Here is a 26,607-nt window from a genome sequence, read left to right as displayed (position 1 = left end):
TTTGTGTATACTTGTTCTATTTTCCTATGTAATTGTGTGATTAAATTAGCTGTTGTGTATACTTATATGAATAAATAAATAAATAAATAAAGACTAAATCACGGTACATTGAACCTTAATGAATTACAATTAAGTTGAGATTATTTTATCATTAGATGGTATATTTAATGGCACAGCAGGGACCATCAATCATTGTAAATCCGCTCACGTTTCTCCACAGCACCTGAGAACTGTTGCAAATTGATATCCATTCAGCAAACTCTGGATGACTGCGTTAATTAATTTTCTGTAAACATTCTCCGCAAAATAAGATTAGACTGATGCATGAATACATATACAAGAAATATAGTGTATTGTTAGGAACTACTATTATACTACTGTATTACACATTTGTAAATTATAAATTATGTTTAATTTGCAACAATTAAAATCAACGAATTTTATTTATTCTCTGTTCCCATAAATGATCTTTTAGGTAAGTAAAATGTCGTTATTCAATAACTTTCGACATACTGAAACGAATCATAACTAAACACTGCTTCGAAAACTCCATTTCGAATCTGAGAGACGTCAAAATTTTAATGTAATTTAGAATTTGAGTGTGGCTGTATCTTTTAAAAGGGGTGTTATTTAAATGTCGTTTTAGTATTCAATCTTACATGTAGCTTAAAGTGATTTTTTTGTTTTATACAATAAGTGTTATAAAAAGCTTAACAACTGGAATGGCAGCGAGAAAAGGCCTCGTGCGACCGCAACTGGCAAGGTAAATGACAAGTTTAATTAACGGGAAGTCGAGCGGCTCTGTACAAAGCTACTGAAGTCAAAGGCTCGTTCACACCAAACGTAAACCTGTTAAATGTCCAATCAATAAGAGTAAAAAGTAACTAGTTTTTTGTTGAACAGTGCAAAAGCAAGATAAAAGTTAATTAATTCTAGGCTCCTGAAATTTCCATTTATTTTATCACTAGTTGTTCTCGTGCTGCTTCATCCACATGACATTATTTTATTTGTCAAATTATCAATTGCAAAAGTCAAAACTACCGATACCATAATAACCTTCCTTCCTTAATGTTGGCAGATTGTATTTTATGGTCAAATTCACGTGACTGTTTTTTCCAATTTATTTACCCCCTAAGCTTAAGAGCGTGAAAATATATAGCGTAAAGCGTGTCGTAAGTGTATGGCTTTTTCATAAAGAAAGCATAACTAGTTCAAAAACATGCTGTGATTGCTGACATCTTACACCACGAAGTAGTGTGTGTGTTTACGATATACTTAGTTTATTAGTATAGAAGTATAGATTACCTAATGACTTATTAAGATTAGGTTGACCTAAGTTTCCACGGAGTAAAACTCAAGTTATATAGTTCGGAAACCCATTTCATGAAGATATCAAAACACAAACACTATTAGTTAGTGTAACTGGGTTGCCATAAAATACTTTCAATGATAGTAACAAGTCGTCAGACGTTACCAGTTTTCAAAATTCAGATATTGATATACACAAATATTTCCATTGCAAACATGGAACAGAGATGAAATTACTCACAATATCGTCAATATCATAGCTCGGCAAATAAACCGTTAATTAGTCTCCCAATCAGAATTCAAACGAAGCGTAGGATTTGCGTTTTGCTTCCTCCCTCGTTAATAATTTATATTAGGGCTCAATTCTATTTATAACTTATTGAAGCGTATTTCAAATAATATTAAATTTCCTACCGTATACGGGTATTAGTTATTTTAATCATCATTAGACATCGGAATTAATACTAATTTAGTGAACGCCATGTAATTTATAGCAAAGAAAACTACAGCATGTGTACCACATAATTCGTATTTGCACTTAATCGAAATTATCTATTGCTAATCACTATTTTATCATTGTCTCAATTGCGTGACCAAGCCAAGGCCCACAAAGGGCTGTAGAGCTAAGGAAGAAGAAGAATCACTATCTTATCTCTATGTAGTCGTTGTTAATGACTGTTATTTTTTTTTAATTTAATATACCTATAGTGTAATTTAGTATAAGTTTCACATAAGTTAATATACATACAATGTGAAACACGCAACATGCAGGGTAGTAATTCACAGAACACGCGACAGAATCGTCGTTTATCTTCTTTATGGGTAAAGTTCAAACGGAGTAATAAAGAAGTTTATTAGATTTTCAAGTCGAATGTGAACTCGCTGTATGTAAAGACTGAGCCGTATTAAAGGATTCATCAACATTTAAACCAAGGCTTAGCAAATCTTATCGGTAATTTTCCACCATATACTAGATGTTCCCATGCGACTTCATTCGCATGAAATTATAATAAAATCATTTTATTGTTCACATTTATCAAATAATCAATTGCAAATGTCAAAATGACATGACATGATGTCAAACCATGGCTTTCATCCTTGATGTTGGCAACAACTTATGATCTCTGTCCCACATTAGGTTTTTATCCAAAATATTTACACCCTAAGTTTAATGGCGTATATAGCCTAAAGCGTGACGTAAGTGTACGGCTTTTTATTAAAGAAGTAATTATTCAAAAATATGTTGCAATTGCTGACATCTTAGGAAACAATGAAGTGTGTGTTTACGCTTTATTATAATAGTATAGATAACAAACTTATATCTTACATTCTATTGGTGAACCTGAATGCGGTAATCGGTAAATAGATACCGAACAAAGACAGACACCAAATATGCTCGTTTTGTTCCTATTAGGGTTGACATACACGGATTACTTTAAGCAATTCGTCTACGACCAGCAACTAACCTTTACTTTACGCCAAACAGCTTGACCGTTTTCGTGTATGACAGATATAAAAACAAACGAAAGATAAACGCAAATACATAGTTTCGTGTAATACATTGTACTTGCATGCCCCAGGCAACTAAACGTCTTTATGGATAAAGTTAAAATAGACTCATAAAGAACTTTGAGTTTATAGTTAAACGCGTGATAATCTCATTTCAAAGCGGAACGTTGAACATCGCTCCTATGTGTGGATATTGTCAGCTATTAAAGACATATTTATATATATTGTACAAATATATATTGTAATAATAATAAAACGCGATTGTACAATGCCTCATTGGTACGACTACAAATTTTAAGTGACCAGAAGTATATATACACAAAAGTGTATATAAGTAGCGAATACTATTCTTTTAAAAGAAATTAAAGCTTATATACTTAAAAACTAAGAACCGATAATCAATTGCTTTAGTTTAACCAAGAAAAAGTTTTAAAAACTTAATATTTAAATAACAGTAGATGTTATTTCGGTATACAATAGTACTATACAATGATGACAGATTTCTATGCACCCCATTGGTGCAACAGTCGTGACAGCTCGTTTGTTATGAGCACTGAAAATATCTCATATGCAATTTGCATTTGTAATGCGGATTGACGGCGTTGAAATGCATTATGGAACAAAACCGCTGTCCGAAGCGCGTGTGTTATTCACAACCGCAGATGTCGGTACATTTTCATACAAGCCAGGTATATAGGGTATTATGTAAAACATATGTTGCAATGTAAATGACAAGTCAATTATCTGATATTTCCCAAAATATCTGATGAGATTACATTATACTCTAATATCAGATAATGGACTATTGTTAAAACTACACTCTTTTATTGTAACTTCTCGCATTAATGGGGAGAAGAATTAATAGATCGCATTTTGTTTAAAGCTTTTTCTGTATCCAAGACGGGTAAGCTTAGTCAGTAGTATAAACTAATAGACGGTAATCTATGCCACCTAAGTATATATAAACGTCTGATAGTCGACAACTGACGTAGAAATCATGATATAATTTTTCTGGATTTTTCTCTGGAACTGCGAATTAAAATATTATACTTTGTTTATTTTTGTAACGTAATCTCTACTTAGACAGTTTTAAGTTAATTAAATTATTGTGGTTTTATTTGATTTAATCCACTTATACACGTAGCTGTAAACACACAAGTGGTACGACGTAATCTGATTAGGCTGACTGCGTGTCAATTCACAATAGATGTTCTAAAATAGAACTAATCATCTATAATTGATTAAACGTAGTAAAACTGAAGTAACACACTAACTGTAGCACTAATGGCCGGTTTCTCAGCGACACTTAACCCTTCACTAATGTTTTTGGTACCATAATTTCATGAACTACGTTTCCAAACTACGAAACTATAGTTTTATTACATTGAATCTTAGGTCAAACTAACACTAAATCAGCTAGTATTTACAAAATAAATTGAAACTTCAGCAACCCAGTCTTTTGTGATCTTCCTTGAGGTAGCTTTTTTATTTGTTGCCCGTGACCTCGTCCGTGCAATATTAAGATAAAAAAGTAGCCTATAATATGTCCGTCTATGTCAGCTACCCTTCAGTGGCAGTCCGGTCGAAATCGGCCCAGCTGTTTTGGAGATTACTCGGAAGAGGACCAAACGCGGCTTGCGAACAGACAGACAGACAAAATATCAACAACGCAAGTACATCATCTTCCCGAAATCTGGAATTTTTCTTTTGACATTACAAACAGACACTTTATTTTTATTATACGTATAGCTTACAATCTTCTATTTCAGATAAACTACCCATTAATAATTTATCTTGTCTAATTTTGATGAACAAAGCTTGATAATAGGTTGCAACACGTGCATATTACACTTATGACGTTGTACACCAACAACCGTGTACCCGGCGCTTGATGACATAACACGTGATTTATTACCGTAATTTTAACTTCGAAACAAGCCACAAGCAATTAGTTCTTTACTAAGAGCTTGAGTTGACCCCAGATATTTCGCGAAGACGACGTTTATAGGCTTTTAAAATTGCATGATTTTTTATGTTTTACAAAAAGTCTACCAAGTTAAAGAGCTGCGACCCACATCTATACTTCTATACTATTATAATAAAGCGTGAACACACACTTCTTTGTTGCCTAAGATGTCAGCAAATGCAGCATATTTTTGAATGATTCTTTTTTAATGATTCTTTTTATAATAAAAATCCCAACACTTAGGTCACGCTTTAGGCTACATATTTTCACGCCAATAAACTTAGGGGGTAAATATTTTAAATAAAACCCGTTATGTGGGAAAGAGACCATAAGTTGCTGCCAACATTAAGGAAACAAGATTGTCAAGGTTTGTCATGTCATGTCAGTTTGACATTTGACTTTATATGAAATCCGAAATGAATTTAAAATTGTGTCACATAACGTAGAACTTCGTGTTTACATTCATAAAACATCTTTTAACCGGTAAGTGCATCAACATACACATTAAAATGTACTTGTGTCGTTCAAACTTCAGTTGAAATAACACGTTCAATGTTTACAGTTACAACATACGTCGCTGCGACAGAGCGAGGTGAAGCTAAGCAAATAGAAATCGATAGCATCTGTTATTATATCCTAGTTCTGCTACTTCCTATTTTATAGAGTTTCCTTTGTTTTTTTAGTGGTATATTACTTTTACGTTAAAATAAACGAATTCTTGAGGTACTCTTAAGAACATGACACTATTTTACCGAATGATGAACGTGTATCTAATTTATATGTGTTAAATGTATCTTTATCGGCCTTGAATATTTTTCGCCATAAATAACACCTTATTTTAAAAATAAAATAAAAAAAGAATCGTTTATTCCTAGATTCAATTAATGAGTTACAGTAAATATACTCTGAATTAAATGTTGAAACTCTCTGATATTTCGTCTATTGTCTTCTGAGTTTAAATTGTTAGCGCAATTTAAATTTCGCGAACAACATCGTCAGACCGCGCGGAAGACCAATGTTTATGCTTCCTGTTAATTTTACCTTTCCATGGAAAATACAATCTAAACTTTAATATAATTTTATATACAAGATTGCTTTTCGCTCTTTGCCTGTTGAGGTTTCAATTTAAAAATATTTCATTCAACTTTTGCCATAATTCGGTGCGAAACATCTCATATTTTGCATTTTAATTTTAGTTACATTTTTTTTACAAATTATGATATACATTCAAATTGTTATTTTAAAGTGACATTTACATTACAATAAGGGCCTGTCCCACCAAATTATAAATGACCTGATAACAATCCAACGTGTAAAATATGTGATAATATCGGATTTCATTTCCTTATCAGACGGTGACGTCATTTTTAAGCTATCTGTGCCTCTATCAGCCATTGGTGGGACAAGCCCTAAACAACTTAGAACCATAAAATATTCTAAAGGGTTATCTATGTATTTATGTAGAGTTTATATTGATTGTTTACATACAGTCTCAGTTACAGTCTCAGTTTAGTTCTAAAAAGATGAATCTACTGGTGGTATAAGTACATTTAATATTTGTTTATTGGAAGCGATTTACGTGTGCTCTCGAATGTTTTACGACGGACGATGTCTGTATTTTATGAGCTATAAATTCTGTTTGGCAAATAGCTTCATTATATTAAAATTTACTGTAAATTCATTACGTGAAGTTACGTTTTCTACTCTTTTTTTCAAATTTTATTTTATAACGTCCTCTTAATAAATATGAAAAATTTGCACGTCTTTGTGAACCTTCTTATGTCATGATTATTAAAAAAATATTTAATACACTAAGCAAAATCGCAATAAATATTATGTTTGCATTCATGTTGCATAAAACCGTTCAGTTCCGAAGTGGACCAAATGGACTTTCAAAGCACTTTTCAGTGAGCAACTGAACGACTGATATTAATGATCGTTCAGTTGTAAGAACTCTCGAGTACGATATCAAACACATCATGTGTCGAATTCGAATTGATATATGAGATTTTAAAAGAACGAAGACTATTAAAGAAATTAAATACTTTGATATGTAAGAAGTCAAAAAGTAACGTTTGAAGACGGATGTTTATTTCTGATTTTTGCTGCAATCTTTAAAAATTATTATTCATTTTCTCTATCTCTAAATCACGAATATTCGTCAAGATTTTTTGTGTATCTAGGAATATCTTTGAGTGTCTATCTTGAATCTAATGATTAAAAAAAAACGTTTTTAGTTGTTGGTATGTTAATGTTAATTAGTATATAAAATTTAACCACTTTTTAAAAAATATTTATTTTAACTAGTCTTTATTACAAACATGTAATGATCAGCTACAGGTTTTTAAACTAGGTTTATGATGGATAATAAAGATTCGATTAACATTTTACGATGAGTTGAAATCAATTTATTAATACCATAAACATGACTCCGTACAAGTTTGGAGTCCGGATGTGTCGGCAATTTCTTCTTTATAATTATAACAAAACTAGCTGTAGCTCGCGACTACTTCCACGTGGTGTAAAATGGTAAAAACCTAACCTATGATACTCAGTGATAATAGTGTTACGTGTAAATATTCTTTGATAATTAGCTTTTTAATTTGTAACATGTTATATAATTTTGATACTCTTTGGATATAAAAACTGTAAGCGGTTACCATGGGAACGTTGGTTGTTAAGTCAGGTGAATGAATAAAAATATAACTAACCTGGAATAAATCGTTTTAATTCGCAACAATGTAGTTTTTTAATAGTGCGGGAATTATTGAAATCGCCGCAGTAATTTTTGAGTCATTCCAATAAATACTAAAATCCAAAAGTACAAATCTTACCTCTTTATAATAAGAATAAATATTATGAATTCCAGATAAAGCCTACATAATAAACTACAAAACGGTCGTTTTCAAATTACCCTTGTTCAATCTTACTAATGTTATAAATGCGAAAGTTTAGATGGATCGATGGATTTAGTAGAGTTTGTAGCCTTAACTGCTGAACGGATTTCTTTGAAATTTGGTGTATAAGGATAGTCGGGAAGAACACATAGGATACTTTTTTTTTTCTTAATTCTACTCGAACGGAGTCGCGGGCAAAAGTTATAAATAATAAATAATGAAAGAGTTCTTTCAGAAAAAAATGGCACATGACATCGTAGAAATTTTGTCAGAAAAAAATGGCACATAACATCGTAGAAGCGTGTGCATAAAACAGGCACAATCGTAACATATTTTACGAATTTAATAAGCAAAATGGCATATGAAACAAAAGAAAGATGCGAAAGGGCCGAATGATTTGGCAAAGGCAACAGACATAAGACTGAACTGGCGCCTCATGTCCGGCATGTTAACACGAAGCATGCTAGGAAATGAGGAAGTAGTGCCAATACCAAACTCACACAATAAAGAACAAAATGACAATTGTTAATAATTATTCTTAAGCTATTAATATCTTTATCGAAATATTAAAAAATGGTTTTGTTTGTATTTGTTGGTCTTTGAACATCAAACAAGTATTTGCAATTTATATCCAATGAATTATTTTAAAATCCCCTTAAGTTCAAACAAAATGAATAAACGGAAAAAGTGACTTTTAAACCAATAGAATTTTATATCGCGAGGAAGAAACGGAGCGCAAATTAAAGATAAAAAATAAAGATCCCTCTACAAAGTAATTTGGGAAGCTGAAAATCATCCTGCGGCAAATGAAGGTTCGTGAAATCGCCGCTTCACGAACATTGCGAAATCCCGCCGTTTCCTCGATTGATTACTTTATTTTAATATGTTTAAATTCGTACCTTGAGAGCCAGCTGATAAGAAAAAACTTTTTGCTTAGGCTTTTACCAAAAGTTAAGCAATTTTCTTTTGAGTAAAATTGTTAGAACAATTGTTCAAGTATCCGAGAATTTCAATGTTGTTCCATATGCATGAAAACTATCGGTATAGATTTATTTTAAACTAGCTTTCGCCTGCGACTCCGTTGGCATGGAATAAAAAAAAACATAAATGACTAGCCTATGTGTTCTTTCAGACTATCCTCTAAATATAAACCAAATTTCATCGAGATGCGTTTTCCAGTTTAGGCTACGAACTCTAACAAACATCCATTAATCCATCCATTTAAACTTTCACATTTTTAACATTAGTAAGAAGCAAGATGAGGAGATGTCCATCTTTTGACGCAGGTATTGAAAATTTATAAAATTTAAATGCATGTTTTTTTCTGTTAAAAGAACTACATTGAATTGATATATCCATACACCAAAGTAAATTAAATCAGACTTCATATAATACTCATACTAATATTATAAATGCGAAAGTTTAGATGGATGGATGGATGTTTGTTAGAGTTTGTAGCCTCAACGGCTGAACGGATTTGGTATAGACGTAGAGGATAATATGGAAGAACACATAGGCTACTCACTTTTGTTCTTTTTAATTCCAACCGGACGGAGTAGCGGGCGAAAGCTAGTATTTAATAAAACATAATTCATTTTTAAATTATTAACAAGTCAACTAATTACGTCTGTATCAAGATATCTTTATCATATGTAACGTTGGTGTAATTTAGTTAATAGCTCGTTAATTGACTGGCGCGTGTACACAAAATGTACATAATAAAAGAACTAATAATTTTCCCATAAAATGTTTTACGAGCATATTAATTGTGAACTATGTTTAGGTATAAACCAACCTTTATTGTTCTATTATAATTATAACGGCTTTTTATGAGGAACTAACCTTCGCCCGCGACTCCGTCCGCGTCGAATTAAAAAACAAAAGTAGCCTATGTGTACATCCAGATTATCCTCTACATCTTAAAATTTCATCGAGATCCGTTCAGCAATTTAGGCTATAAACTCTAACAAACATTCATCCATCCCTCCATCTAGAGTTTCGATATTTATATCATGTATTACATTATTAGTAAGAAGTAACATAATAGGAATATTAACAAGTAATTTAAGGTTAAAAACATTGCTTCGTAATAAAATTTTGCAAATATTTATAACCAAGGATTTATGCTTATTTCTCCTTTAATTTGACTATCACAATTTTGGTGTGTATGCTCTTGCATTCGCACTGTTACTAATAGCTAATAAAGACTATCATTGTACAAACATTAGCTAGTGATATGTGATGCGACGAAAATTAACATCATTAGAAATCAATAAACGTTCCATTAGTACGATTAGGGCGTATTGATTCATTGAAGTAATTGTACACACGTTGATGAGTAACGCTCGATAACCGAGTTAGGGCCTGATTAATTACTGGCTAATGCGTTTCGCGTGTTTATATTTGCGTAAACGAGCGTGTTATACTATCATAAAATGTAATGCGTCACATTACGATATAACTATGTTGCCAGGAACACCGATTTCAAATCTAACGCATGTTTTTTTAAATATCGCAGATTTTTGTTAATTTACTAATATTTCTTGTATCATTCCAACTTGGCTCTAGGCTTGTAGGAAAGATAATAACAACAATTTTTAAATCGCGGGATTCGAACTCCAGGCCTTGTCGGAATTCTAACGACTTCTACATTAAGATAATGGCTTATATTTACAATCAGAAAGTATCAAAACGTGTCTGTAGTACTCGTCTTAACCAGGATTTCTACTACCTCTACAAATTGGACAGCACCTTCGCCTCCTTCCTTTATTAAAAAAAATTACAACTAGTAATTTTTGTTAAATGATAACAGGAAGTTGATATAATGTTCTTCTTCTAGTCTAATATCTGTACCAAATATTTATTTATACCCGCCTAGTCATGCAGCTTTATTGGCCACGGCCACAAAATTAAAATCTACAATGCCTATGGCATTTAAGCATTTTAAAGCCAGCGTTAAAATTATTAAAAGACAGATTGTTGATAAAACAACTCGATCTTGAGAAAGCCATCACTTTAAATCTGAGTTTTGGAGTAACTTTCAAGAATTTCGCTCACTGGCTTCAAGAAACCGAACACAACTCCGATTTATATCTATTGAAGTTTGCTCACAAGTTTTATCTTTTAAATTGACATAAAACTTGCCAAAACGAAAATCTTTTTTACTCAATACAAGTTTTAAAGTTTTGAAAACTCAAATTAAATTGCAACAGTTTATGAAAAGAATTTGTAAGCTAATTTTTATCTTGTGGCAATCTTTCAAGTGAAATGTTTTGCAACGAAATGGGAGTCCTGACTAATAATTTTTGTTCGTCAAATAGCAATATTTTTCTTATTCTATACGGCACGATAGGTTGTTATGGTATAATTAAGGATAAAAATACTTAAAGTATTCATGTGGTAAAAGCTTGAAATTGCAGTACATTTAGACCTTGTCAAAAACATATTAAGATGCAATCAAAATTTTTGCACGCGAACTTTATTTCGCTTGGTTACTTTTATTTATATTACTTTTAATTTAATAGTAATTAAAATTGTTTTCAGTGTAACTATAACAATACGATTTATCACTTACGCCCTTATAACTACAGTGTACACTCTATATAACGACACTTAAGGGACTGTCCATTTTATGGCGTTATAGAGAGTTATCGTTAAATGGAGATAAGAAAAACAGAATTAAAAAGAAAAGTTTATTTCAAAATAGTGTTAGTAGTTATCTAGTAGTTACGTATATAAAAAAGACAAGCTAAACCAACCAAAGTCAATTGATTTCGACGCTTTAGGGAGTTTGTCGTTAAATCGAGGGACATTACGTGGAGTTTACACTGTATATCATGAACATAAATCAATGTAGAACATAATTAATTTAAAAAATGTCTCGACTCTCCCTTTTGTTATGCAGGTCGATCTCATAAAACCTTAATGGACTTTCTCTGTCAAACTGTAATTTTGTATTCCCTCAATGGGGCCCTGCAATCGCTCCCAACTATACAAATATTGAGTCACTACTCACAAATTGATTAAATTCAGTTCAATTATTATTTGTAGAGATTGAGTGTTTATTTTCGTTAAATGTTACTGATTGTTAGTTTCTACCGTTATCTAAAATCTGTTTTAAGCGATTATTACTAAAGGTACTATATTATGAGTATTTGTTTAGGAGTCAGCTGAAAAAAGTCGTATACAAAACATAAATTGCTTTATCATTCCTTAGAAAAACCTCTCGTTTACTTCCCAGAACTCCAGTCAGTATATGATTGTGGGGATCTAAATATTTTCGCTATAAAAACAACATTAATCTCGATATCTTCTAGAGACGGCAGTTTTACAGAGTCGTAAAATTGACGTGAGACGAATGTAAAAACTGATTGAAGTGCGACAAAATGTTGGACAAACTCCAAAACCAATCTGTGTCTCCTCCCGCCTTCTTACAAGTACTGTTAAAACTAGTAACAAGCGAATTTAAAATGTAATTTCGTAAAATGATAGTTTTTCTTTTGGTAAGGTCCTAAAAGCCGTGATTCATCAATTGAAATTCACTTGTCAACTGCTGCCGGAACAAATTAAGCTTCGTGACTATGGAGTTTTCAAATGCAAACAATTTATGTTCTAGAAAATTTTTACCACTGTACTCAAAACAAATCATCATACTTCTACCAATTTTGTATAAAATAAATGAATATTCCCTTTAAATGTTAATAAAAAATATTACACGCTGGTTTGTATCACTTGCAACTTGATTAAACTTTAAGGTTGCCGCAGCGCAGAGCTCACTGCAATTCTCTATAAAGAATTCAGGGCGGGGTAAACAAAATGCTCAATAAAATATTTAATTTTGTACATTTTTTGCTACGGGTCAGTTAAAAAATGTTGCGAAATTAAGTGAATATGACACAATTTGTGAAAGCATTACACGGATTTTAAAGTTGTAATTAAAAACCAAATTTCAAAACGTTAAAATGCTAAAATCTGCAAATTCTTCAATACAATTCAGACAGAAGTCTGTGTCTTTAGGAAACAATAACATGTATTTTGTTTGTTTATTAGTGATGGGTGTGGAGCGTGGCGCGCGCGGGCGGCGCATGCGTGCGGTGGGTGCAAGCGCGTGCGCGGCTGCGTAGCCCGGCGCGGTGGCGGGTGCGCGCGCGGCGTGCGCGGCGGGCGGTGCGGCGGGCGGTGCTGCGGCGCATGCACGCCACCGGCCACACGGACCGCTCGGGCGGCGGCGGCGGCGGCGGTGGCTCCTGGCGCCTTCCGCCCGACGAGACGCTGCAGGTCGCCGACCCCAAGTCCGCCAAAGAGGAGGTTAGACACATTACAAGCAGTCCAGAATCAAATTCAATTCCTCAAGATTCTTTTTACAACGCAGGCGAAAGAAATAAAGAATTAATCCACTTATATTCGCGCCTGTATTCTGAGTGGACGTGGTATTGCACCAATGCTGCTACTAAATCCACCGCCCTTTGTGATTCTTTATTTATCCTGTATGATTAACTTTATAAAGACAGGAGACTAAAATAACCTAAAGTAGTTTAAAGTCGGTACAAATTAAGTATATTTCTGATAATTCCTTTTCTTCTCTGTAGGACCTCTACCCGGGAGACGGCCACAACTGGAGAAGTATCATATTCTCTTTGATGGTCATCAGTTTTGTAATAGCGGGAATTGTCACAGCAATTTATTTACTAGGGTAAGTTGAAAGATTGAATACTTAATTAAAAGTTCGAACTGACTCAGGTCCAACAAGAATAAGAAGATAATCCTATGCAGGGACACCAGTAGACTGTGAGAAATGATATAAAATTACTTATTCTTTTCATATGTTTTACAATAACATTATCTTTGTTATTTAGGTATGTGGACGAATTATTGTACTGGTCGGGTCGTCGCATGCGCCTCGACGAGTTTTTACGCGGCGACCTAACCGGGGAGCGGCTGCCCACCACGTGGGTGAGCTCCCATCAGCTCGTGTACCAGGCGGACGACGGCAGCCTGCTCGCGCTAAACACCTTCAACAACTCCCTCACTGTACTCGTCACCAATCACACGCTAGTGAGTGCCACTTGACTTCGTAATGTATATCTCGTCTGGAAATTAGAGTGATCAAAAATGTTTAACTTTTCATGTGCCTTTAAAGTTTTTTTTTGTATTATTAAGTAATATTTTTGTCGCAGAGACAATTAAATGTGCGCGGATACCAGTGCTCTCCAAATCTGCAACACGTTCTTTTCCAACACAATATCAAAGAGGTATCTCATATTTTCTATTCTAATATACATTTCGAATTTACAATATGTCAATTTGTTATGAGCTTTAAGATAACTGTAGGCTTTTGTTTTCAGGTTTACAGGCGGACTTTTACAGCGTACTATACAGTTTATGACGTCACAAATGAGTAAGTATTACACTAAAATAAACCTTCCAGTTTCTTGCGTATGATAATAAAATTTTATTTCACCTGTTTCGAGAATTTAAATTCTTAAAGCAGACAATTTTTATGTAAGAACGTTAAAATTTTGTATTTTAATCCATACGGGTATCCACGATAAGTTATATTTCTTTTAATTACATAATAATAAGCAGTGAAGTAAGTTAACTTTACGTAACTCACTACTCCTATCCTTCGGTTATAAAAATAGCGAAAGCTTCTTGGAAATCAAAAACTTGTAATATCCAGCCACCACATCCCGCTGTTCGGCGAGGGGCAGAGTAGCTGGGAGTGGCAGCACGCGGCGTGGCTGGGCACAGATGGCGCGCTACTGCTGGCCGCCGACAGCGAGGTGCTGGCACGACCCGGCCCTCCCGCGCGCCGTTCGCCCATTCTGCGCCTCACCACCGACGCTTACACCGGCAGCGTCTACAATGGTGTCTCAGACTGGCTCTATCAAGGTACGAAAATAATTCAGAAGCTACTATTTTTGACACAATACCTTTGCCATCAATTAGCCTTTAAATATCACTCTAAGGGCCTGTACCACCACTGGCTGATATATGCTCAGATAGCTTAAAAATGACGTCACGAAATCCGATATTTCCATCACATTTTTTACACGTTGGATTGTTATCAGACAATTTACAATTTGGTGGAACAGGCACTAAAAGTTGTATTTGAGCTAGGCTTCTATTTATCAAAACAGAGGAGGTGACAAAAACAGCATCTGCTACCTGGGGATCGTCAGACGGCACGCTGGTCATGTACGTGCAGTACAACGATACGATGGTGCCGGAGCTGCAGTTCCCAAGGATATCGGAGGGCATCGGCGGCGCCGGCGCTACCAGGTCCGGCTTCCTCTTGCCTGCTCTCAATAACAGCATACACGCAGTCTTCCCCGACCACATGACGGTTAGATATCCCACGGTAAGAAATCTTGGAATACCATTATAATCTTCATCAAAGGTCTTACTAAATACATTAAATCCAGGCCTAAACTTATTTTATACGACCTTCTGCTTCCAATAACAGATGGATTTAACATTTGAAAGGAATAGTTATGAAATTCCTGCCAATATTTCTGCATTTTTTAATAATGATTTATTTTTCAGCCCGGTAGCTCAATACCAAAAGTTAAGTTATGGATAGTTGCAGTACAAAATACAACGTCGCCACCAAGATGGGAAGTTAAGCCTCCAAGTACTTTAGATGGAATGTACGTTCGTTTAAGTATTATAGCGTTATGATGAAATAGCTTGAAAGGTTCAGTATAAGTTATTAATGTTTCTTTTCTTCTAGTGAATATTATCTCATATCAGCTCAGTGGGTGGGCAAAGATAATTCTCACGTGGGTGTAGTGTGGATGAGCCGCGCACAGAACCTAACAGTGTACAGTAGTTGTTACGCTCCTAATTGGACGTGTACTGAGGTAAGTTTAACAACGAATGTTACCACTAAACTTTGTTCGTACATCGACCCAGATGTGTTTTTGGTTTAGAACAGATACAGTTAAATGTTAAAGTAATTTGCAATCTTTTTCGAAAGAATTAACATCAGATTATTCAAACAATAGTCGGAAAGGTTATTTATGTACCGTTTCTTATTTTTAGACACATTCAGAAAAAGCAACGGATGAACCGTGGCTAGAAGTTCATCAGAAACCAGTCTACTCAGAAGATGGTAGTGCCTTTTTACTATTAGCAGCCGTTCAAGAAGGCGGGGGCCAATATTACACGCATATCAAACATATTGACGTTCTGCGTCAGAGGATAGCAGTACTTTCACACGGAAAAGTGGAAGTCGCCGAAATACTTGCGTGGGACCAGATTAACAACCTGGTTTATTATTTAGGTACAGTATTTAAATTTCTTTTAAACAAAAGTAATTAGACTATTCTGGATTTAGTGTATTTCTTCCCTTACAACATTTTATTTTGTTTTTTTTTTTATTGAAGGTTTAGACAAAGAAAAGCTATACATACCTAAACTGCATCCTGATATGATCAAGGAAGCAAATCAAATTAAGTATTAGCATTGGTTGCGATTGAGTGATGAGTTTAATTGATTCATAATGTCTTGTTTACTAACCTTAACACTCATTAGGGCTACATAGCTTGTTTCTACACGTAGTTGTCATTTGTACACCGAGTCTGGCAGCACGTTTAGATCAGTCAGATGAGTGTGGCGATTTCGTGAGTTCTATAGCTCCCAGTAAGTGCATATTAATGAGCTTTGGTTTGACTTTAGGTAGTGCTGATAGGCCTGGGCAGCGTCAGGTGTACGTTGTGCGCGATCCGGGGTATGGCGTGGGCAGCAATTCGGTGAAGGCACGAGCGGAGCGTGAGGAGCCGCGCTGTCTCACGTGCGAGCTGGCCGTGTGGCCCGCACGCCTCCACTACGCTAACTGCTCCTTTTGGAGAGCTACTTTCTCGCCCCCGAAACCTAAAATTGGCATCACACATTACGTCTTAGAGTGTGGTGGTCCAGGTCCGCCGCTGGCAGGCTTACATAACGCTAAAACTCATAAGTTAGAAAGAATATTATATGATACGAGGCCTTATAGGTAAGTAAATACCATGACCCTTTTTTTTTAATTATCCTGAGGGAATGTTTGTAATAATGATCCTTATTGTTTCATTAGATCCGTACGTCTAAGAGAGCTAGCTCTGCCGACGCGGCGGTCCTTCGATGTGCAGCTTAGTAGTGGCTCAAAAGCCAGAGTGCAACTTCTGTTGCCGCCTTCTTGGCGAGAGGAACTCCGCGATGCTGCATTTCCTGTTCTCGTCCATGTGTATGTCTTTTTTAATTTGTAATAAACACTAAAAAATACCTATCTACGATTGAACGGAGTATAATTGGTATTTCACAGTGACGGTAGACCCGGAAGCCAGCAGGTGACAGACGAGTTCCTGGTGGACTGGGGATCATACATGTCGTCCCGCAACGACGTGGTGTACGTCAAGCTGGACGTCGCAGGCGCCAGAGGACTGCCACGAGCACTGCTGCGTGGCCGCCTCGGAGGGGTCGAAGTTGCTGACCAGTTGGCTGTAATTAGGTAATACATTGAAGTAATATACACACTTTTCCTTACATTAAGTATCTGTTATTTATATAGCTAGTCATATTTGTTTTCTCAGGTACCTATTAGAAACATTTAAATTTTTGGACGTGACGCGCGTGGCAGTGTGGGGTTGGGGCTACGGCGGCTACGTGACGGCCATGCTGCTCGGCTCGCAACAAGCCACCCTCAAGTGCGGCATAGCTGTCTCACCCATCACCGACTGGCTTTACTATAGTATGTATAAACAAGTTATTTTATTTTTCTAAGGTCATGATCATCAAAAGGCCCTTATAAAAATGATCACAAAAATAAACCACTGTCATATTTTAGATGCGGCTTTCACGGAGCGCATCCTAGGTCAGCCGTCAGTTAACTACAAAGGGTACGTGGAGGCGGATGCGTCGCAGCGCGCGCACCATGTGCCTGCGCACGCGCTCTACCTCGTGCACGGCATGGCCGACATGAGCGCCCCCTACCCACACGCGCTGCAACTTGCGCGAGCGCTCACTGACGCTGGCGTACTCTTTAGATACCAGGTAACTATAGAACAAGTGAATTGCAGACATTATTGCGTCCTCATACGTACATAAAAATAGACACCACTAATCTTCAAACGAAATAAAAAGTTTGAACTTCTTCAAAATGTTGTGTTTTAGAAGCCATTTTCTAATTAAATACACCAAAATTATTCTAGGCATACGCTGATGAAGGGCACGACCTAAAAGGCGTCATCGAGCACGTGTACCGTTCAATGGAAGATTTCCTTCGGGAGTGTTTATCTCTCGACCCCGAAGACACAAAGTTGCCTCCGCCGGACAGATAAAAATGAAATTTTCTCCCCGACCTTAACCGGGAGGGGCGCACTGTACCCGGAGTTATCAGAGTTATTCATTGTTATCATATTTATATGTAAATATGTATATAGGATATAGTGCTTTAATTAAATGTGTTCCAATTCATTTTAAACTCGATTTCGTGGTTGATTTTGGTGTATTAAAATTAAACATAGTTCGAACAATGTGTAAAAAGCCTAATTGTGATTAGTTATAGAAAATCTTATGATGTTATTGAATTTTATTTTTTAATATTTAAGCACCGGTTAAAATTATTGGAGATTTTATCTTCCTCGATGACATAGAATAAGATTATTTGAAAATGATGTTAGTGTTGCATTTTTATTGTATCTTTGTTAATTTAGTTCATCGTACTTTGCTTAGCATCCTTCGCCTTGACTTCACTATCGCATCTTTATCTGGTCTTTTAATGAGACTTAATAAGAAATAATTGGATAAAAATTTTGTGTATTGAATTAAAAAAATAGCAAAATTTCTCCAAAACTTAGTCAAATTAGTAAAATATATAAATGTTTGAATATAATAACGTGTTAATATACACATTGTTATCACTTTAAATAATAGAATTTCGAGCTTTTTCTCTTAAGCTTTTACTAATACCCTTTTTTCTACTGCCACTTTTTACATGTAAAAGCTAATTCAGATTTTCTATGTATAACTCTATGAAAGGTTTCACGGGACTGTAATTAGAAAGCATTTCCAATATTCCTCCTTAACTCTAACATCAAAACAAACTTAAAAATTTATAGTCGGTTTACATCAATAATTAAAACTAGATTGTGTGATTACGCAAAGAGCTTACCACTTAGAGAATCTAACTAGGCACTTTCAGACTAGATTTTAATTTATTATTTACAGATTTTCTTCTAAGTAATCAATTAAAAACGTTAAAACTTTTAGTAAATGATGACACTCGCCCATTGAATCTACGAATAGTCCGGAACTAGTCCGCATCTGGCAGTCACTTGAGTTAAACTGGTTTTTATTAATTACATAGCATTGTCATACAAATTTAATTTTGAACCAATGTTTGTACTTTTTATTATAGCGCTGTTTATCTCATCTGATGTACATATAGTGTCCGCATACTGACTATCAAGAGACCCATTCGAAAGTATTATAGCTAATTGTAACGTTTAGATATGAAGTGTCCTTGATCATCCCTTAGCTGCTTATGCTACCATCTACATTCATTTTATATAACGTCAATAAAATAATTATTTATTCTAATTAACTGAACGTTTTGTTATTGATATATTTACAGTTATTAATAATAAATTATTATTTAATTAGATACTGAATTATTAGATATCAGAAGTGTAAAATTAATGAATAATGTGTGTCTACAAAATAGAATAATTAAGCTAGTTGTTTGCCTTCGATAATGGGTTTGTGCATTGTAAGGGCAGTCGATGGTCGAGATATAATCATGTCAATAATAAACTCAATAAAAAGAAACAACATTCATGCAGTGTTTTATAAAATACCTTATATAACTAATAGTTCAAATACAAAACAATAAAATACCACTGAATAGATTGTACTCGTATTTAAAGGTGATATTTTAATTGACCAAGACGATTTAAATTCTACACTTTTGGAAAGCAAATACAGACTGCAACCTAGATCAATGTTAAAGAATGCTATTTTGATAAAGATATGAATAAATTACTATCATATTTTATCATAAAGTTTTTTTGGCGACTGTACCAAGGTCTACGGAAGTTAACTTGATGTTCAATTAAGATATCACCATATTCAGCTATGCGAAATTAGGTTAGTTTCGGGATGGATCATTGTATCGGTTGCAATGTGTCATAAATACATATGTAATTTGTTGTTATAAAGAGATACGTCTACCGATATTTGTTAATGTTATCGGATACCTGCATAGACGCATATCGTACATTCCATGTTTGTGAAGACTGCCAATTTGGTCTAAATTTTACATTTTAAATACTTACGATACTTCGATGAGATTTATTTGAAATAACATTATGGTCTTAAGGATGCTGTGATTCTTCTATTGCGTAATTTTAAAGATTATTATAATGGATAAATATGGTATCCTTCATCTTGTGTAGGGCATAGTGAAATCGGATTTGTTATAACTATTATAATAAAATCAAATAAGATATAATTAATTTACATATTTAAAATTCTTCCATTGTGGACATATTGCTTTATTCTTCAAAAAAAATATTTAAAACATAGACAATATAATTATGGGCTACGTGTATCTCACACAAAAAAAACATTTGAGATTTTATAGTTAATACAAAACGAGAGAGTTCGGAAACCGGGTGCTTTAAATTTTACATCATGTTATACATATTAATTTCTTTAGCGATTGTTCTCTAGTTATACAATTGGTATTACTGAGGGTCTATCACGAATATTTTCAAGTTTCGACAACGTCATCGACATTTATATGAGATTTGTTAGTGGAGTTTACGCCCGGTGTGGACACAAATGTAATACAAATTTTGTCGATAACGTTACGAAAACCATCATACGAATATTCATGATATCTCCTCTGATCGAGGTGGAGTGTGTCACACGCGATCGCTACGGGTACACTCGTGTGGCAAAAACGCAATCGCGCATGGTAATTTAGAGTACCAAACCAACGCGGGCTGTGCTCAGCCAACGAGAGTCTGCGAATAACACCAATTAAAATCATGTAGATATTAGTAATAAATTATTATACGGGTTGTTGTTAAATTTTATCACGAAACTTCCAGAATTCGTTCGCACGCTGTTTCTAATTTTGTGTTATTCCCCTAATCGAGATGTAGTAATTTAGTCTTCCATTATAAGCTTCTATACCATATTGATATAAATTTATTCTTGGATCAGAACGTAGGAACTATGTGATGAACTGTGTCAATTATTTCTTTATTCCAACTCTCAGGTCAGCTGTTTTCGTGTCATTATTTGGTAGTTTTGAAGTGATATGTTAGTTTAGACCATAGTTTGGTTATTAATGGATGTGGTATAAATGTGAACCAGTAATGCTGTGTCTTTAGAACCTTTGTAATTGCAAGCAGGATTGTACTCGACATTAAACGTTTATTTATTGTATTAAAAAAAAACTGTTCCGTTAATTGTTGTACTTTCTTGTTTTGTGATCGAAATTAAAAACGACTTTTCTTCAAATTTTATTCTCAATAATTGCAAAAGACCTTAAAATTGTAACAACAGACCTAATATTTCCAAAGACAAGGTTGTGAGTGAGAATATAATTTCTTATGTAACATAATCCTCATATATTTTCATTGTTTGTCATATTAACGGATTTTTTTTAATTATTTCATATTACTTTTGTCCTGGCAGTCGAGTACAAGTAGCGGTAGTGACCGCTATTTAGTCATGGCGGATTGTTACTTAGCCGTTAGATTGTTGTATGATGCGTTATTGAAAATAATAATAAAAAAAATAATGATAAATTAATAATTGTATTCAATAACGTATCGATTGATGGTCCTAGAGAATGTGTCGCGCTGCGTTGTGGTTAATCAGTGTTTTGAAACTTATTCATCTTATTTAAGTGTTCTACGGCCGAAAACTTAAAGGTCACTCAACGTCTGAAATTAACGTAAAAGTGTAATTATTATTTTAAAAAAATTCTATATTGAGTCGCTAGGTTTAAAGTAGATAGGATTCAAAAATGTCAAAAAATGATTAGACTTTTCGTACAAAGTAGGGGAAGATGTGGCAAGGAATAGAACGCATAGATAAGGGAAAACATCCTCTATCTGTGCGTCCCATCCTCTATTGGTCAAATACAACGGAGATGCTAAAAGGCCGCTGAAAATGCAACGTTCTATGGATAGCAGTTGCTTCGTTATTTTAGCGAATTCCGGTGGCTGCTAGCTTCATTACTATACTGTAAAAACAAACATCAAAAGTCCTCTTAACGGTGGATGTGTTCTGACATCCGGAGAATGTACGGGGGGACAATATTGTGACTAGTTAAAATCCTTTATGTAACTGAATTAGGTCATTGAGTGACTTTAGTTTTCGGCCGCTAGTGTTGTATAGATCTGTACTTTTCATTTGTAATCCGATATTATTCTGTTATTGTAAATTTTCTTTGAAAGAATAAAATTTTCATAATCGTTCCTTATTGAGTTTTATTTGAATTTTCCAAATCAAACAGTGAATATAAAATAGGCACACTATTTACAAGTCTAGAAATACATCAACTCTAAGCATTTACCTTTATTTTTAACATTAAAAGTAGCTCTCAAACGTCAAAAATGCCTTGATAGTTGATAGCATTTAAAACAGTTTTATAAGAAAAATTAAACGTTTATGTAGACGATAGGCTTAAAAGTCTACCTTGAAGGAATCGAATCTATACCCCGTTAACCTCCACCACTATAAATGTTACACTTATTCCTATCAGATACCATCTACTGTATTGCAAGGTAAATTTTAAGGCGTTATAAACACGCAAACGCTTTAAAACGCAGCTATTGTTACGGCCAACATAAATCTACCCTACACATTAACTTAGCGAAGGCCAACTTGAACTTATACATTAATGTATAAACAATAAAGACTAGGCGTAATGCCATAACTTAGTAATCAAGCAATATATCTATAACTTGAAAGAAACTAGCAACTGGAGTAGTTATGTAATAAGACATAAGAAGTAACCTCTAAATAAAAGAGAACTATAACTTTAAATTCAATTATGAAGTGAAATAATAAAGCATATTGCTTGATCGTTTCCTTCCACCATACGACTTAGGATCGTTCAAGAAGCGAGCCTACAACTTCCTCAAAGGCCGGCAACGCATCTGTAATTCCTCTGGTGTTGCGAATGTCCTTGGGCGTCGTTGACCACCTCTGTGTTCACGCCGCTGCCCTGTTCTCTTTAAATAAAAATCGTCAGCGTTACCATTTTGCAGGTGACAAGTCACTTTTGCAAGCTATTTATAAATATAAAATATAAACGAGGCCACAATTTAACCTTTGAAACTTCACGGCAGTGTCCGGCTGATTACAAATCTAATGAAGCACGCGAGGGGCATGCTTGCACCTGACCGCACATACTGGGATTGATGATGTTTAATACAATGGTAGAAATAAGAGTGATTCTTGGAATATATGTTTAAAATGGAATAACGACACAATCTAAACCTTTTAACGACGTCACAGAAAAGATTTGGAAAGTGAACTAAAATATTTCTGGTCCTATCGTAGTTTTTGTTAAAGTAAATCAAGAATAAACAGTTATTTTTTAGATAGAAGGAGAGAAGCTATTGTGCTATCGATTTTCCTTGAGTACAAGTTTAAGAAGTCTAAGAAAATTGAAAGCAAATTCAATTTAACTGAGCGCTCGTGCCCAATCTAAGGCAGACGTGATCCTCCAGAATGATGGGATGCTCGAGACAATGTGCGTTTTAAATCTATTTAGGTTAAGTTATAATTAAAAATATAGTCTCGAGACTCTAGATTACTTGATATTTCTATCACGCTACCAAAAAGAGACCCGAATTTTCATATGAACCAGGCGTTGATTTGACTTGTTCCAGCGATATCTGAAGCTCTAATGTGAAGCTAATTAGTAAACTCTTCCGCACTAAAATTATTATATAGAAATATTTATATCAAAGCAGCCAATACAAAAGAAAGAAAATTTAAACGAAAAGAAAAATTTCCTTTAACCAATCCAAGAGTAAATTATGTGGACTGAGTGGAAAGTTCGATTCGTTGGTGGGCGCTCCGCCAAGGCTTAACAAGATGCGGCGGAGTTCGGCTCAGTATGCGGCGACCGCCTACAACTTTTCTAAATCATATTAAAGTCGAACAAGAATTTTGACTTAAAATAGGCGTAAGAGAAAAATAATATAAACACTGATTCTACAAACAGTATTTTTTTTTTCCAAATCCTGTTTTAAGATACTCTTATAATGTTTATTTCCGGCTTTTTCTTAGCCTTGAAAAAGTCCTTGATTATTTATAGTGCTACAAAGTTGCGTTTTCTACTAAACAATTATATTTAACAATGGCTAATATTAAATCGCACGAGCCATTTATTATGAGGTCGCGTGCATGCTGGCTGATTGCATCTAAATGGTCTGACGAGGTGTGCTCGAAGGTTGAACACTGCAGTGGGCATATATTCTCCCAACATTACAATTTATGGAACATTTATTTGTAGGAAATCCAAAAACGGATGACCTCCGCCCTTGAACTAATTAGTCCTATCAAAAATTCAAATTACGTTAGACTAGCTTTCGCCCCCGATTCCATCCTCGTGGAATTTAATAAAAGTAAGTTAGCCTCAACGTGTTCTTTCAGGTTGTCTTCTACATTTATGCCAAATTTCGTCGAAATCCGTCAGCAGTCTAGGCTACAAATTCTAACAAATATGCATCTATCGCTTTTATAATATTAGTAAGGAGTAAGATAGTCAGACGCAGATAAATTTTACTAAAACAACTAGTAATTTTACTATAAAATTAACAAATGAGGTACAAAACTTTAAAAACATCCTACATTAAATTATAAATGTCATTCTTCTATAGCCAATTGATTTATTTTTTTTTAATTGTCGTAATTTGTTGAATTTACATGCATAATTCTAAAAAACCGTTTAATTTTATATTGACATGAATGTCGTTAATTTTAAATGAATACGCCACTAATATGAAAAGCCATCAGAATAACATAGTCAACAATGTTTACCAATCATAGCTTTATTGCAAAATATCACGCAATCTTTCAAACGAAATCGATTACTTTCAAATGCCTTTGATAAACTTAAACCCATCAATATTGTTTTATGGATAAATGAGGAAACTTGGTCATGGTACTAATGGTTAGGACATGTAGATTTATATTAATCAAAAGATACTAAAGTTTTAGTACAGTATTAAACTTAACTTAAACCATGGCCATAAGATATATATTTTTAAATTTCTCTTCTCTTAATTTCCCTTTAAAAATTTAATAGTTGTTATTTGGCAAAAACTCGAAACATACACTCGGCAATTTCAAACTTATTCTATTCGATTCATGCGAAACTTAATTATTTGAACTTAAATGACAAAACTCATTCGAGGTAACTGCAAGATGATTTTGTTACAATCTCATTCATTAACATTTTTGAAACTTGCATTGGAATATTGGTAGATATTTCTCAAAATGAATTCTGTACCTTACTATGCTTTTAACATTGACAAACATTTAAGCAATTTCCCATAATATCTTTGTTAATGTTTCGCTTATAAAAGTCATATAACAACTTATCTAATAATTACTTGTATGAATCACAAAGGGATGTTTATTGCTATAAATAAATCAGTCTGGAATCAACGCCATTAATTAAACCACAAAGACTGACAGAATCGATAAGAGCTTGTTAATACAGGATGTTGCAACACACTGAGAACTGATCGTAAAAAGGATATAAAGTAACATGAGGCAAGTGATCTTTGCAAATACTCTATTTCTCGATAAGAAGGAGCATGGATGCTTTTAGATACAAAAAGAAAAAAATTGCATAATCAATAAATTCTGTTACTCTAAAAAATAAACCAAATCCAAACACAGATACAGACTTATTAAATATTATCTTGTAATGCGTTAAGTAACGTTACATCATAAAATAATTAATTGTTTTTTGGAACAGCCGCTATGTTTGTCGCAATACGTCTTTTGATCGACATTTTAATGAAGAGATTAGTTAACCTTTATATTTAATCTTGTACGATTTGAATAAAGGCTATATTAGTCAAAAGGAATTACTAATATATGTTTGGAATATTAATTTTATGACGGAATTTACTTAACTTTCGGTCTGCAAGGAAACAATTTAACAATTCACATACTGTCAATCTCTGGTTAATGTCGTCATAACTATTTCTCACGACGATCATAACAGGCATGTCAGTTAAATACTTGCTTTAGAAACCGGGTGAAGTAGCGCTAATCTGTGCCTTATATTTTAATGTTACAGTTTCAGCAAAGGCGATTTTTTCCAGCAAGTCGGACAGTTCACGCGATGGCCACGCTCCAACGCTGGCTTTAATTAATCCGCAATGATAAGCTCTAACGTATTGCCTAACGTTGCATGTGACATTTTCATTACCAGACAACAATCTCTTTGAATTTTAAATTGTATTCCTTAAGTTAAACTGGCGATATTGCATTGCTTAACAAAGATTAAATAGCTTTTAAAAAAGTTTTATATACCCGTACTCATATTAATTTTATATATCCGTAAGTTTGGTAGAGCCTCCACCAAGGCGAGTACGGCCGATTCTCGAAGCAGACTCTACAACTAACTTTCGCCTGCGACTCCGTCCGCATGGAATGAAAAAAAAACAGAAGTGAATAGCCTATGTGATCTTCCAGTCTATACTCTACATCTATGCCAAATCTTATCGAAATCCATTCAGCTGTTTCGGCTACGAACTCTAACAAAACATCCATCTATCCATCTAAACTTTCACATTGATAATAAATGGTATGAAGTATGATGTGGAAAAAAAGGCTTATTAAAACAAAAGAATGTCGTCTTACTAGCCAATGAAAGAACTGTCAGTTCTTAAAACTTGAGCA

The 26,607-nt window shown here is 34.3% G+C and overlaps 1 protein-coding gene and 1 long non-coding RNA gene across 2 annotated transcripts in view; both read left to right on the top strand.

The window, feature by feature from the left end:
• The window catches only part of LOC106099565, a 39,472-nt gene extending 26,682 nt beyond the window's left edge, over positions 1-12,790 (top strand). Inside the window, exon 3 of the long non-coding RNA XR_001225387.1 lies at positions 12,730-12,790. This is a non-coding gene — a long non-coding RNA (uncharacterized LOC106099565). The remainder of the gene's footprint in view (positions 1-12,729) is intronic.
• An 80-nt stretch (positions 12,791-12,870) lies between these two features.
• On the top strand, positions 12,871-19,264 carry LOC106099468 (inactive dipeptidyl peptidase 10). Its single transcript, XM_013278026.1, has 16 exons — positions 12,871-12,987; positions 13,269-13,372; positions 13,536-13,734; positions 13,857-13,931; positions 14,025-14,077; positions 14,360-14,571; positions 14,820-15,040; positions 15,226-15,329; positions 15,413-15,542; positions 15,724-15,964; positions 16,360-16,675; positions 16,754-16,903; positions 16,982-17,167; positions 17,250-17,407; positions 17,504-17,709; positions 17,868-19,264. Exons 1-16 carry the CDS (start codon positions 12,871-12,873, stop codon positions 17,994-17,996), a joined length of 2,601 nt encoding a protein of 866 aa, XP_013133480.1. The 3' UTR covers positions 17,997-19,264.
• Positions 19,265-26,607: the final 7,343 nt, after the last annotated feature.

The sequence above is a fragment of the Papilio polytes genome, unplaced genomic scaffold (genome assembly GCF_000836215.1).
Source record: "Papilio polytes unplaced genomic scaffold, Ppol_1.0 DF824102.1, whole genome shotgun sequence".
NCBI lineage: Eukaryota > Metazoa > Arthropoda > Insecta > Lepidoptera > Papilionidae > Papilio > Papilio polytes.
The sequence above is the reverse complement of the archived record's forward strand: the minus strand, read 5'-3'. Positions and strand labels throughout refer to the sequence as shown.